This window comes from Euwallacea similis, chromosome 20, assembly GCF_039881205.1.
Source record: "Euwallacea similis isolate ESF13 chromosome 20, ESF131.1, whole genome shotgun sequence".
Classification (NCBI taxonomy): Eukaryota; Metazoa; Arthropoda; class Insecta; order Coleoptera; family Curculionidae; genus Euwallacea; species Euwallacea similis.
Window position 1 is genome coordinate 1,543,306 of NC_089628.1, and position 14,402 is coordinate 1,557,707.

Here is a 14,402-nt window from a genome sequence, read left to right on the forward strand (position 1 = left end):
CAGGCCTTTGATTTGTACACCCATCAAAAAAAGAGTTACAATTACAGAAACACCCATACTCTATAACAATTGTATCTGGCTTTTCTCCAATTTTACCATATACCCATTCCTTCAAAGCCATTACATCTGCTGGTTGTTTACTTTTCAGAAGTTTCATAATTTTAGTCAATTCCATTCCTTCTGGTAATTTCTGAATAAATTCTAGGTTACCTTCTTTACGTTTTAACTGATACTCTACGATCCAGACACAAGAAGGTTGTTCGTTTGTATGCATTGCTTTCACTTCTTTCAGAGTAAAGTTACTAGGACAAAATCGGGTAAAAGCTTGGACTGTCAGTGTTATATTATCTGCCTTCGCACAGAATGCAAAGCACGATAAGTTTTCTAAAATATGAATTGACTAATCTACAAGTAAAAATATAAGTACAGTAATGTTCGCTTATAAAGAACCCCAAGGGACCGTAGTAAATAGTTCGTTATAACCGAAGTTCGCTATAAGCAATAAATGGTGTTATGATTGTTTTTTTAATTAATACATAACTCACTTTATTTACATACATATATATTTTAAAAAAGTCAACAAGTAACATTCTTCAACTAGTAACCAATTTAAATAATACATATTTGTTAAATTTAACAACACTTTTTAGGAATTAGAAAGAAAAAAATCGCTAATTTTGGTTTGTTTTATTGTGGTGAAATGAATTTCATTTATATGTAATTCCACATGGGCTATTCCATCGAGAACATTTTGTGGAATATTTCGCGATTGAAGAAATTGACGAATACTAGAAACATATCGAAGTGCTTCTGTGGTTGTAGGAACGAATATTATTTCATTATTCTCATATGCTGCATCTTCGTCTTCCTCATCATCATCATAAGTGTCAGATGCAGAAGACACAGACGCAATAATGGCATTATCGTCTAAAAACTCAACGCTCACAAGATTGTCATCCACATGAACAAATTCATGAAAATCGTTGTTGGTTTGAAGAAAATCCTCTTGAATATCGGTTTTATTTTTGCATTGATTTTTTTTAAGCCATTCGACTAATGGTAAGTCATCATCTGAATCAAAATTCTCATTTTCGAGAAAACCGGCATGTCGAAAACAATTTCTAATCGTTTGCTTTGACACCTTTTGCCATGCCATATGAATAAAACGTATTGCATCCAAAAGAGTAATAATAAATTTTTCCTTACCACTATCCATACAAGATATCATTTCCGAGAGGAGGAGTCGTCGATAATGACTCTTTAGACTATGGATAACACCCTGATCCATGGGTTGTAATTTAGAACTAGTGTTTGGTGGCATAAACACTAACGTAATCCACATCAAATTTTTAACATCGGGATGAGCCGGACAATTATCCACTAACAATATGATTTTTCTTTTTTTACGGCGTAATTCTTCATCCCATTCACGTAATGCATTTATAAAAATCTCTGAATTCATCCATGCCCTTTTATTGGACTTATAAGTTACTGGCAATTGTACAATATTCTTAAAACATCTAGGGTTTTTAGATTTTCCAATTACCAATAACTTTCTTTTTTCGGATCCTGTCAAATTCGCTACAACAAATATAGTGATTCTTTCTTTGGAAAGCTTTCCACCTTCACAGGTTTGCCCTTTAAACTTTAGTGTTCTATCAGGTGTAAGCTTGAAGAATAAACCGGTTTCATCTCCATTGAAGATGTCCTCATCCTTAAAGTTTGACCTAATTATTGGCCATTTGTTTTGCAGCCAGTCATCTACAATGTTCATATCAACTGAAGTCGATTCTCCAGCAATTCTTCCACTCGTAATATTATGCCTTCTTTTGAACCTTTCGATCCAGCTTCTATTAAATTTCGGTTCCTGGTTTCCGGACACCTTACTTGCAAAATCTTCAGCTTTTGATTGTAATATAGCACCGCTAACAATTGCGTTATTATTTCTTTGTTGAGAAAACCATTTTAAGAGTCTTTGGTCAACTTCATAATTATTGGGCTTTTTGATTTTTTTTACATTTGAATGTTGTCCACTTTCGAAGGTTTTTAGGATTGTTTCTTTATTTTTCCAAATTGTTGCAACCTAAAATTACATATGTATAGTCAAATTTTAATTCGTATTAATACTATTTCAAATTACATAATTTATTACAAAGCCGGAAAATTACTGGAATAACAAAAAAAAATATCTGTGAACATTGCATATTTTATTGTTCTTACCGTTGATTTACTTAATCCCATTTCTGAACAAATTTCACTCTGTTTGGCATGTCTCTGCAACCGTTTAACAATGTCATATTTACAATTTAAAGTTAAAGCTTTACGTTTTTTTTTTTGATGATATAACTCATGATTTTTTTAACGAACGAATTCTTTGAACGCTATCAATATACTGGAACAACTGTGTCGTTTGTGTCAGCAATTTGCTTCAAACGATTTTGGACTTTCCCCGAGAATTGTTTACTTTTCTTCTTTGGGATTTCGGTAAAATCCCGCGTTAAGTTCGTTATAACCGTAAAGTTTTTCTATTCTTCTAAAAATTTAAGGTTCGTTATAAGCGAAAGTTCGTTGTAAACGGGTTCGTTATAAATGACAAAAATAACATACGTTTAAATGTACTTGAGTTCGTACTTCATAGATTAGTTCGTTATAACCGAAAGTTCGTTATAAGCGGGTTCGTTATAAGCGAACATTACTGTATTTTGTTTACCATTGAAATAATTCGGGTAAATCCTCTTTAAATCACTTTTTGCTGCTGGCTGGAAAAATTCATCCGCCATTTTCAACACCTGAAACCAAAACCAACTAAAACTAATTAACTAAATATAGCATTAAGGTTAATTTACAATATCCAAGTCGAACTTACAGGATTAATCGCCGCACAGAACGACAGAACAGAACACTGATTGCAAAGCGCGGTGCAGTGTCACCCGTTTAATAATGACAGTGACAGTGCATTGCGAGCCAGAGCAATATCTCGGTTCTGTAAAGACGGCGGGAAAACATTTTCCGTAACGGTTTCCGGAAATACATTCTGGATAGTTTGATCCAAACCATATAAAACCGTTGATCACACCACCAACGGTCTCTTTTCTTTTTTGAGCCTCGTCTCTTCCACACATACTCCAACTGGTAACAATCATACTCTGTACACAGTAAATATAAGTTTATTCTAAGTTTAGTAATAAAACATAAACGTTCCTGTTTTACGATTTCTGTGAGGCAATCTCATTTCTAATACCCAACGGAAAACGCCTAGCGAATCTGTACATCGACAACAGGACAGCAATTACAAATGTCGACGGTCCTTGTCGTGCTCCTTGAATCTTTTGGACAAACAATTATATTATGGTGCATTATACACTTGAGAGCAGTTCATTCCGAGAACCTGCACCGACAAGTGACAGTTGACGAGTGGCAGGGGCGGAAATAGCGAAAGGGTTGGTTTGCTATAAAAACCAAAAAAGGACCCTTAAAAACTCTCTCTTACATTCTTAGCTCTCTCGAGGTAACGTACCGCAATTATCACCCTCGGTATAGTATATATAGACTGTGATAATAAATAGTTTTGTGCAAATAAAGATAGTCGAGTAGTATCAGCGCGTATTTTTGTATCTATGGCTAGTATCTTTGCCGGGTTAGAATACTGGTCCCTTCAGCGTATTCAACTTGTAACGGAAGAATAGATCACCCCGTTAGCACCAACAACACGCCGCGTTACTCCGAACCCCATCGGTAAACGTAAACACCTAAAAACCCGACATTACAGTTTTTAATCATCACAGCACACTTTTAACATATGCAACCCATATTACTTAACGTGTATATAAAGTTGCCTATAACGATTAGTGATCGAAATGAATATTGAGCACTTGCTTGAGATATATGAATGAATGAAAAGAATGCTCAAACGAAGAATGTGGAAGAATGATGCAATTTTTCAATCGGCTAGGTTTTTATAAAAAGTTCTTTTTATAAAAATATTTTTGTGTGGCAATTTTTAGGTGACTTTATTTGGAGCAAGGTCGAATCGAGTTTGCAAAATGAAATTCGTTTTCAACTTTTCGATTTCAATTGCGAATCGCAGAATAAAACCGAAACGTTTTTTCTCGTGTGCTTTCGCAGGTTCGCGCTGCCTATATTAGACTAAAACTTTTTTAATAAAAGATGCACCTAAACGTCATCATCTAACTCGTTATATGTTGTGCAAAGTAACTTTTTTGGGGAAATAAAAAAAAATTTCGGAATAAGTTTCTATAATTTTCTCCAGGTTGGGATTTGAGAAGGTTTTTGATGCCTTTGCTTAAAAGTTTTTCCAATTGGTTTGGGTGACACGAAAAGATTAGTGCGGTGGATTTTTTGGCGGTGGTTGGGGCTAGGTAGGTACCTGGGGGTAAAGGGGAATACGGGGTGGGAATAGGTGTCAAATGGGTTATTTTGGGGTGTGGGATATAATAGTCCACTTAATAGTAATATGTTTTTAATACGTTGGTGAATTCAATATTTTCTTGACATATTGGTGAATTGAATGTGTGCGACACACTAGTGATACAATTATCGATCACAATAATCGATGTAAAAATGTTGTAGGATTGAACCATTTTTCAGAGAGATCCGGTTAGTATAACCCAACATTTGCATTTCTAGACCTTCCCTTTACGAGATCTAGCGGCCCATGGAGCGCCCACAATTCCCAGCAGTTAGTACCAAATTCGAGAAACGAGAAGTGCAAATGCCTCTCCTCTACCAGTTCTGCACACACTAGTAGCACTTGTAAAAAGGTTTGTGAAAGTTTTGCTCAAGGCAGCCGCGACAGTATGACATCAGAGAAAAAATCCTCGAAAAGTGGGAGTATTAAGAGCGGTAAAGATAAAACTTCAAGATGAAGTAGCCCTTCTAAAACCTGCAATGCTAGAAATACTGAAAGTGTTTACTCCATGAAGAAGTGTTTCAAAAAATTATCTGGGGCTAATACCCCCAAGTTGTTAGGATTCACGAAAGCTTAAAACATTATTACAAAAATGTAAATAATCAATTTTGCATTCTTTTTTACGCAATAAAACATATTTTGACAAGAAACCCTGATTTTTGCGATGCTTGCATTAGTCACGTCTGTGCAATTCAAGTTCAATGACTATCTATATCTGTAGTGTCATTATCTATACGAAAATCAACGAATATTGATTTGCGAGGCACAGCGGCCTCGATGCACCCAATTGATTTCCTTAGATTATGAGTATTCAAGGGATCAAAAAGGCACAATATGAGGACAGTCTGTATACCACATAAAATACTGAATTACAACATTATTTATCATTCGGCAGTGCGCGTCAGCGACCGGAATACCTATTTAGTGAAAAACCTGCTGGCGAAGGCATTTCGTTAGTTTGGTACCGAGTCAAAAGATACTCTGTGCAGTCAGAGAGATTCAGGCACCAGCACGGTTGTTTTGTAGGACCTAAAGTAAGATGCCTAACTGTCCGAAGTGTGAAAAACCTGTGTATTTTGGTATGTATTTGAAATTTTATTAGTTTTTTAAAAGAATGAATGGTTTTGAATCAGTACTGAGGGTAGCTGGGAATAAAAACTGATATCAGATGGGCAATTTGCATTTTGTGGAGCTATGTAAAGTGGAAGTGGTCGTTTTCAGAGGAAGTCCTGAATGAAAATCGAGAACTTTGATGCAAAAAGGGGGCAATCTGCGAATATTTTTCCTTTTATCTCGTTGATTTTGATTTTATTCTATTTTTGAATTCTACGCCAAATTTTGAGTTATTTTTGTATCCGTTTTAAATGATCGATGTTTAACTTCTTACTATTGGCTAGACACAGGTAATAGATGTTGTATTAACCGTTACAAAGTACCAAGCCATATATACAGTACCGGCCTTATAAGATGGATGAGATTGGGCGACGGTGGATTTTTCTGATCGGCGATTTTTCTTGGAGCTAGGGGAGTGGTGATTAAAATTTACTTAGGGCGCCAAATTTGCTAAGGCTGGCCCTGGATGTAGCTAAATATGCGCGAAAAATTTGCATCAAAACAAGACGAAGTTTCATCTTAAAAGTGTTTCTTGAAAATTTCAATTAATTTGAAGAAAAAAATTACGTATCTCCACTTTCTACTAAAAGCACGCAACTCATTTTGGTTGCACACATTCACTTCTAGTTGGCTTGTTACTTGAGGAACTATTCCTCGCAATGATATAGAAGAAGTGGATGTAACATTGTTTTAGACATTCATCTGTGGCAAAAAAATGGCCTCTTGTATAATTAATTTTCCTCCGGTTTTTCTAGATTACTGATTCGGTATATGTTATCCGGGTCGCCTAAAAGGTCGGTTCTTTACGATTAACTTACATTGTAAATTTGAACTCAAAGTGAGCAATAATTGAAGATACAATTGTGCCGAAAAATTGCAAATTCCATAGAAATTTTAAATCTGATAAAGGCATAAGTTTTTATGGTACTCACAATATCTTGTTGTTCATTTAATTTGCTTTAGGGCTTAAGAAGATAAGATTAGTTATGAATTTATGTACTGATCAAAAACAAATATTAGGCTTTAGTCAAAGCTAAATATACTAAAATGACCTATAAAAATGATGCACAAATAGTTACGACTTCAATGTCCTGGACACGCCCACTAAATAAACAATTTTATGACCAAAACTGAATTTCTCTTCGTTAAAAATAAGTAATTTCTTAATTAAAGAGCAAATTTCCACGAAACTTTAAATTATTATATCGCAGCTCTCCTTAATACAAATTACTCACATATGGTAATCGCTATTTTAACAAAACGTTTGCAAGGTCAAAAGATATTGTCTTTTTTCATCATGAATCATGTATTGTGTGTTTTGAATGGGCAATTTATTAAACTAACGTATTTGCCCATGGGAATGTTGGTAATTTATTTTCGGATACAAGAGCACGTACGCAATACCTGATTGAAGTGTGATACCTTAAAAGGGAATCGTTTTCAAGATCTTATAAGAATTATGTCATCGGGTCATGAACGCATATACCGAGTCAAAACAATAATTTATTAAATATCGAATCGATTATCAATTAAGTGATAAACATTCTGAAATAATTAGACAATTCTTTATAAATAGATTTTTGGTTTAATATTTCAGCCGAGCGCAAAACCTCCCTAGGCAAAGACTGGCACTCGGCTTGCTTAAGGTGCGAAAAATGTAACAAGACCTTAACTCCTGGAAGCCACGCTGAGAGGGAAGGAAAGCCTTATTGCCACAACCCCTGTTACTCGGCTCTCTTTGGCCCTGGCGGTTTTGGAAGGGGAGGCGCTGAGAGCTACATTTTCAAGAAGTAGATTAAGTTCTTATTTTCATAGGTTCCCTTTGATTTACGTACATTTTTTATACTTGCCCTGTTGGCTTTAATTATTATTTAATAAAACCGTTAATCGTCGACACATATCATGGTTTATCTATTCCCTAAGTACTTATAATAAATATCAGTAATTTCATTATAATCAAATTTGATGGTATTACAAGATTAAATGATAAGCGTTAATGAATATTTTCCCGTTTGTTGTAATAATTATTAGCTTTAGATCGTTTGTACGTGGGATTTGTTTCATTCTCAATTCATATTGACAAACTTTATTTCAGAAATCCAATGTCTTGATGGGCAGGAATTTGGCTGAGAGTCTCCATTAGAGCCTCATTCAACCTAACACCCACTTTCTGACCCAAATCTAAGCATTCAAATAAAGTCTCTTCCTGCAAAGAACCTGTCCCAATTGAGGTAATTGCGCTGAAACTGTCCCCTGACACAGACACCACTATTGAACCAACTGTACATTGTTCTTCACCTAAGCTTGGGTCCACTATACAGTGCTCTCCTATTTTACATACTGTAACCTGTAGAAGCCTTAGGTCTTAGTAATAATTAAAATTTCACTAATTAATCATTACCAATACTGGAGCGTGTATTATATCCAAGCTTTCGCAATCAAAAACGTTATCAGACACTTCAATTTCAACGTTATCCCCATCGATATTGACGGCTCGAATTTTAGGCACTTGAGTGTTGTATAAGGCTGCTTTTACAGCTAATGATACTGCATCAAATAAATTACCCCCACATTCTAGAATCTTAATTTTTCCTTTATTTTTAACAAGAATGGAAAAGGTAAGAATACTCACCAATACGTCAACTAACAGCTTCCAACACTTCTTCCCCTTTAAAATACACAGTTTTCGTAAATTTAAAGTCTTATATGAACCATATGCTGATGAGAGAGTATTGGAGAGTTCAATAGCTAAGTCTTCCCCACCTCTGCCTTCGAAATCAGGAGTTGCATTTGCAGAGCTAAAGTGACAAACCACAAAATGTATCACCTATACATATACATACATATTGCCCTGTATATTTATATGCATTTTAATGTTTTCTTCCACTCCCTGAAAGGGCACAGGGTAAAACTGAAATGTTATGTAGAATACTGAAAGATTAACTATTTGGATTTAATATTGAGGTAAATCCTGAGGGCAAATTGTTAGTTTCCTAATTTAATCTGTAGGAGATTATCAAAACATTGAGTAAAACACTAACCAATCAACAAAGAATTCAATTTTCCCCTCAAAAGGTTTTTCAGGAAGTGGTGTATCGACTTCAATTTTAACAGCCACCAAAACGTCAGTGTTTGCTAATCGTAATCGAGCAGAGCCAAAGGCATGTTGGACTATATCAGTTTCTACTTCCATGGGCCTGTAGCCCTCACGGTCTCGTCCGTCTACGCGGAAGTTTTCCTTATACAGAAAACAATGTGTTAATTAGGACCCAAAAATTTGGGCATAAACTTACAGCTACTCCGTGTAAAATGAAGGTTTTTTCGGCTTCAGAAAGGGACATGATACCTTTTCGTGATCAAGCACCTTGAAAATTTCACTTTGGATTTAAATTATTGTTTCACTTTAAAACTAGGAGTGATCAACCAAATAGTGAAAATCACTGGAAAATGAAAATAATAATTTGATGAAAAACCAAAATAAAAATATTTCCATTTTTCATAACCTTATTTTTTAGACTCGACACAGGCTTTTTTGTTTAAAATCATCTCTCTTGACTGAAAATCATGTGACACTTTAATGATGCACAGAGAGATTCTTCACGTGAACATGAGGCGAAACGTCTAGATATTGTCATTTTTGTCATTTTTCTTTGTTGATTTGATTTTACCGGCATATTAGTGATGCTGTTATCTGAATAAAACGTTTCATACAAAAAGACTTAGAAAAATCACTTCTATCTGCAAAAACATGGATTTACCCTATCGCGCGGAATACGCTAAAACAGGCCGCTCGAAATGCAAATCATGTAAACAGCCCATCGCTCAAGGGGTACTGCGTATGGCGACGCTTACTCAAGTAAGTACCCCACACTCTTTGAGGGGCTCTAAAACTTCGAAATCTGCTCTCTTTAGTCGCCTTTCTTTGATGGCAAACAAACCAACTGGTTCCACTTTGAGTGCTTTTTTAAAAAGCAACGAGTGAAGACCACTGATGATATTGAGAACTTTGAATCTTTGCGGCTACAAGATCAAGATCGCATTAAAAGTAATGTAGGAGGAGACTCGATAATCTTACCAGAAGCTAAAGGAAAAAAGAGATCAGCAGATAAACAGGCAACAAAGGCTAAACAACTGGCTTTGAAGGATTTTCTCATTGAATATGCTAAGAGTGGTAGGTCTACTTGCAGGGGATGTGAGCAGAAGATTTTAATGGGAGAGGTGAGGTTATTTTGGTTTAAATTAGTATTTAATGGGTTGACGAAAAAATGTAACAGTTGATTAGATATATGGGAAAAGAATAACTTAAGAAAAAATGATTAAACAACTAAGAGGTCACTGATAAGTTGAAAATAGTGAAGACCCTTCAAGTGAGCTCACAATTAGTTCAAGCTATGGCACATTGATAGTGGTTTGGTTAGCAACAAAAGTACACTTACTTTGTTTATTTCATTTAGCAGATTCTAATTGACAATTGTTTATAGCTTATATGAGGATTTAATAGGATTATTCTTGGAATTTAAATTCGTGCTTAATGCGCCTTAATACACGTGTACAAAGACAGCAAACTGTCACCATCTTTACTCATATTCTATTTCCTTATTAACATAAGTATTGTGTAAAAGTGGACTTATCCAGCAACTAAGAAAAAGATAAAAGAAATCTCTTTAATGACACCCTTCTGAATTTAATTGGTTACGACCTCAAAAATGTTTCTTTTTGAACTTTTTATGCCCTCACAAATCACAATTTCCATTATTTATGTACATATTTCACAATATACATTCATTCTATTTAGGGTGTAAGAAATTCGAATCCCGTTTCCGAGATCCCCATACATAGACTCGAATTTGTTATACCCTGTAGAATCTTAATTCCTATCGAGTCATTTAGAATTAAAGGTTTCTTCATTGAATTATGGTATGAAAACATTAGGTTCGAGTATCCAAAAAGGACTATGAATCAGATGTCAGCAGACAAATAGGTGGTGTAGATCAATGGCACCATCTGACCTGTTTTGCTCAGCTTCGGTCTGAATTGGGCTACTATGAAAATGCGGATAAAATACCAGGATTTAAGGGTTTAGCGAAATCTGATCAAGCTGAGGCAAAAAAAGTATTACCGTAAGAAAATCCAGCACTTTACTTAATCCTGACAATAAATATCTTTGTTGAATTGAAGTGCTATAAAACAAGAAGACCTACCTGAAGTGAAGAAAATTAAATTAGAAGATGATTCATTGGAAAAGGAGTATAGATCACAAATCAAAATTATGTTTGGTTATCGGGATAAATTGAAGGAATTAACAAAGCCTCAGTTGACGTCCCTTCTGGAGAGTAATGATCAAGATCTCCAGTCAGGTGTGGAAAAGATGTATGATCATCTGAGTGATATTATGTCCTTTGGGGCGCTCAAACGATGCAAAGGTTGGTTTGGAAAGTCATTAAATATCCATAAATAGTATTTGTATTTCTTGAAGAATGCAACGGCCAACTAGTATACAGCAAAGCAGGTTATAGTTGTACTGGGAATTTGAGCGAATGGGCTAAATGTACGAATGTCACCAAAGATCCGGAGAGAACCGCCTTTGTCGTTCCTAGTGATTTGAAAAAAGAGTATCCCTTTTTAAAAAAATACAAATATGTGGCCAGAAAGAGGGTAATTAAAGACATAAATCCTTCCACGAGTGTAAAAAAGGAAGCCAAGGATGAAGTAGACGGGCCGTAAGTTTGTACCTTTGCAGTTTAGTGTGTTCCTTAATTAAGGCATCGTTTTTTAGTCCGAAGGTTAAGAGAGTTATGCCAGCACTCTATGAAATGCAATTCGTTATATTGGGAACTCCACAGACAGGAAAAGATGCATTAAAAAAGCAAATTCAATCCTTGGGAGGAAAAGTAGTAACCAAAATTTCCAACACAGTTATGGCAGTTATTGCAAATAAAGATATGGTCGAGAAAATGGGCGCTCGCATTAAAGAGGCTGAGGTTGAACAGGTATCTATTAACTTTCAAAATGGGATGAATTCCACTTTGAAATTTTGACTCGTAGGTCCACGTGGTCTCTGAAGATTTCGTAGATAAAGCTAAAGACTATGTGGGAAGAATTCCTGATTTAGTTACCAAGAAAAACATCTGCAGTTGGGGCTCAGATGTGAATGTTTTCTTTTAGTGAAAATTTCGGTTTGCGAATAACTGCTTTTAATTTCTAGCCAGCCACACGTTTGCCTCCTGAACCTTCATCCAGCAGTAAATCGGCTCAGAAATCGAAAAGCAGATTCGTCAGTACTGTTCCAAGCAAAATTAAATTACAGCTTAAAGGTGAGCAAGCTATGTTAATAAAAAATCTTGACAATTTGGTAGCACAACATTTCTTTACAATTGTTGGATGCGGAATATAATGCTCATTGAAGTGCGATGGAGATATCATTGATGTTTTATACTTGAGACAAATAAAACTATATTAAAATTGTATCCTTAAAAGGTTCATTTTGTATATCTTTATGATGTTGTTAATTACTCTTATTGTTATAAAGCCAAAAAAATGCTAGTTGCGTTTAGTTACTGAAGAAAAATAATATTACTTGATTCAAATAGGTGGTTCAGCAGTGGATCCAGACAGCGGCCTGGAAAACAAAGCCCATGTTTATGAGGACTCCCTCAAAGAGAAATGGACTGCAGTTTTAGGTCTTACAGATGTACAAAATAATAAAAACAGTTTCTACAAGCTGCAATTGCTCCAAGGAGATAAAGGAAACCGGTTCTGGTTGTTCCGAGCCTGGGGAAGAATTGGAACGACTATCGGTGGGGTTAAAACTGAGGAAAAGAGCACCCTTCACGAAGCCAAGAAAGCGTTTGAAGACCTTTACGAAGAAAAAACTGGTAATTTTTGGGAGAATCGGCATACGTTTATGAAAGTGCCGGGCAAAATGTGTCCGGTAGATATCGATTATGAGGAGGACGCATCTGAGAATCTTGAAATTGTAGAAGCTGAATCTAAATTACCCAAACAAATTCAAGTATGTGCAATTTTATAAGAATTTTAGTTTTTTTTTATGTTTGTTGATCTGTAGAGCTTAATAAACTTGATTTTCGACGTAAAACAAATGAAAAAGCTTATGTTGGAATTTGAGCTTGATACTGAGAAAATGCCCCTGGGAAAACTAAGCAAAAAGCAGATACAAAAGGCATATGGTGTGCTAGCAGAGCTCCAAGGTTTAATAGACAAGAAGGCCAGCGAAACTAAGCTAATAGAAGCAACCAACAAGTTCTATACTCTTATACCACATAGCTTTGGAGTGGACGAGGTCCAGATTATTAAAGAGCAGGAGCTTATAAAGGTGGGAGTTACAATTTCTGTCAACAGCATTTAATTTGTTGTCTTATTCGTTTAGCAAAAAATCGAAATGCTGGACAATTTAATGGAGATGGAGATTGCCTACAATTTAATGAAATCCTCTGGTTCAGAACACACAGTAGATAGCTACTATATTCAGTTGAAGACTCATATCGATATATTGGATCCGGAATCGAAGGAGTTCAAGATTATTCACGAATATGTGAAGAACACTCATGCCGCTACTCACACAAGCTATGAATTGGACGTACAGGAAGTTAGTTTGACTCATGCACTGTGGATTTCAGGCAAAATGAAATATTATTAAATTGCAGGTTTTTATAATTAAACGAGAAGGTGAGGAGAAGCGATTTAAGCCATTCAAAAAATTGCACAATCGCCAGCTTTTATGGCATGGTTCGAGAGCCACTAATTTCGCGGGAATTTTGTCTCAGGTAAATTTGATCTCTGAGAAAATAAAAATCGTTCGTAAATTGCAGGATATTTGTGGTGGTGATAAACGATAAATTGCATTTTATATATAGGTATAGCCTCTCACTATGCAGGCTATATGTAGGTATAGTCACTAAAATTGACAAATTACTTTAACCAAAATCATATTTATCGCTATCGAAAACTGTCTTATCTATATTGGTGTCTTCGCCTAAGAACTATTTAATTATTTCTAATCAGGGATTAAGAATTGCCCCGCCAGAAGCACCGATGACAGGGTATATGTTCGGAAAAGGAATTTACTTCGCTGACATGGTCTCAAAATCGGCTAATTATTGCTGTACCAATATGAACAACACCACAGGTTTGCTTCTTCTATGTGATGTAGCTTTGGGTACTGTAAGTGATTCTATTTGATTTTATTCAGTTTTAAGTTTAGTAAGCGCCTAACATTTTCTCAGATGTTGGAAAAACATACAGCCGAGTATATAGAGAAACTTCCTAAAGGTCATCACAGTGTCAAGGGTCTTGGCAAAACACATCCAGATCCATCTGCAGTAAAAAAAATTGAGGACATAGATGTTCCATTGGGTAAAGGAGTGCCTGCACCCAACACTGATAAAAGCAGTTTACTGTATAACGAGTATCCTTTTGGGTTTAAGCATACGTGTGACTTTTGGCCTCTAATATCCTGTATTTCCTTAACTGGTTCTTTCCAGATATATTGTTTATGATGTGGCTCAAGTGAATATTAAGTACTTGCTTAAAGTTGACTTCAAGTACAAATACTGAACAGGTTAGGTTAAAATGATTTCTACGTTTAGGCTTACGAGCATGTTTTACCTTATTACGCAAATAAAAAAGTATTAATAATATTGCTGTTTGAAAGCATCACTTTTATAATGTTTAATCTTGGTTTAGAATTAAGTCTCGTTGCATTTTTATGAATATCTTAAGATTAGTGTTACCAGTTGTCACTTTGTTTCATGTTTGTATTTCTTTCAATAAGAAATTATGTGTAAAGTAAAATTGTGTTTTCTTTCATACAATTTAAAGAACGTGATTACAAAGTTGTAAA

At 35.3% G+C, this 14,402-nt stretch overlaps 5 protein-coding genes across 6 annotated transcripts in view; 2 read left to right on the forward strand and 3 right to left on the reverse strand.

Annotated features, from left to right (window-relative positions):
- Positions 1–462: 462 nt before the first annotated feature.
- Positions 463–2,344, reverse strand: LOC136415448 (tigger transposable element-derived protein 4-like). Of its 2 annotated transcripts, XM_066400019.1 has the most exons (3): positions 2,221–2,344; positions 1,207–2,083; positions 463–927 (listed from the first exon to the last, which is right to left on the reverse strand). In XM_066400019.1, the coding sequence occupies exons 1-3, from the start codon at positions 2,239–2,241 to the stop codon at positions 647–649; spliced, it is 1,179 nt and encodes a 392-aa protein (XP_066256116.1). In that variant the 5' UTR covers positions 2,242–2,344; the 3' UTR covers positions 463–646. The 2 variants fall into 2 exon arrangements, with proteins under 2 accessions (XP_066256116.1, XP_066256115.1); XM_066400018.1 differs by having other exon boundaries at positions 463–2,083.
- A 451-nt stretch (positions 2,345–2,795) lies between these two features.
- The window catches only part of LOC136415363 (breast cancer type 2 susceptibility protein homolog), a 28,362-nt gene continuing 16,755 nt past the window's right edge, over positions 2,796–14,402 (reverse strand). The window contains exon 12 of the mRNA XM_066399910.1: positions 2,796–2,805. The gene's annotated coding sequence lies outside the window, so the exon portion shown is untranslated. The remainder of the gene's footprint in view (positions 2,806–14,402) is intronic.
- On the forward strand, positions 5,310–7,440 carry LOC136415382 (cysteine-rich protein 1-like). Its single transcript, XM_066399937.1, has 2 exons — positions 5,310–5,508; positions 7,140–7,440. The coding sequence occupies exons 1-2, from the start codon at positions 5,469–5,471 to the stop codon at positions 7,334–7,336; spliced, it is 237 nt and encodes a 78-aa protein (XP_066256034.1). The 5' UTR covers positions 5,310–5,468; the 3' UTR covers positions 7,337–7,440.
- Positions 7,139–9,022, reverse strand: Rrp42 (exosome complex component Rrp42). Its single transcript, XM_066399934.1, has 5 exons — positions 8,836–9,022; positions 8,584–8,780; positions 8,175–8,340; positions 7,944–8,123; positions 7,139–7,889 (listed from the first exon to the last, which is right to left on the reverse strand). Exons 1-5 carry the CDS (start codon positions 8,881–8,883, stop codon positions 7,629–7,631), a joined length of 852 nt encoding a protein of 283 aa, XP_066256031.1. The 5' UTR covers positions 8,884–9,022; the 3' UTR covers positions 7,139–7,628.
- On the forward strand, positions 9,248–14,253 carry Parp (Poly-(ADP-ribose) polymerase). Its single transcript, XM_066399911.1, has 15 exons — positions 9,248–9,398; positions 9,455–9,760; positions 10,475–10,662; positions 10,721–10,965; positions 11,019–11,262; positions 11,319–11,532; positions 11,588–11,689; positions 11,748–11,856; positions 12,133–12,554; positions 12,609–12,875; positions 12,930–13,148; positions 13,207–13,326; positions 13,565–13,723; positions 13,786–13,967; positions 14,044–14,253. The coding sequence occupies exons 1-15, from the start codon at positions 9,291–9,293 to the stop codon at positions 14,114–14,116; spliced, it is 2,958 nt and encodes a 985-aa protein (XP_066256008.1). The 5' UTR covers positions 9,248–9,290; the 3' UTR covers positions 14,117–14,253.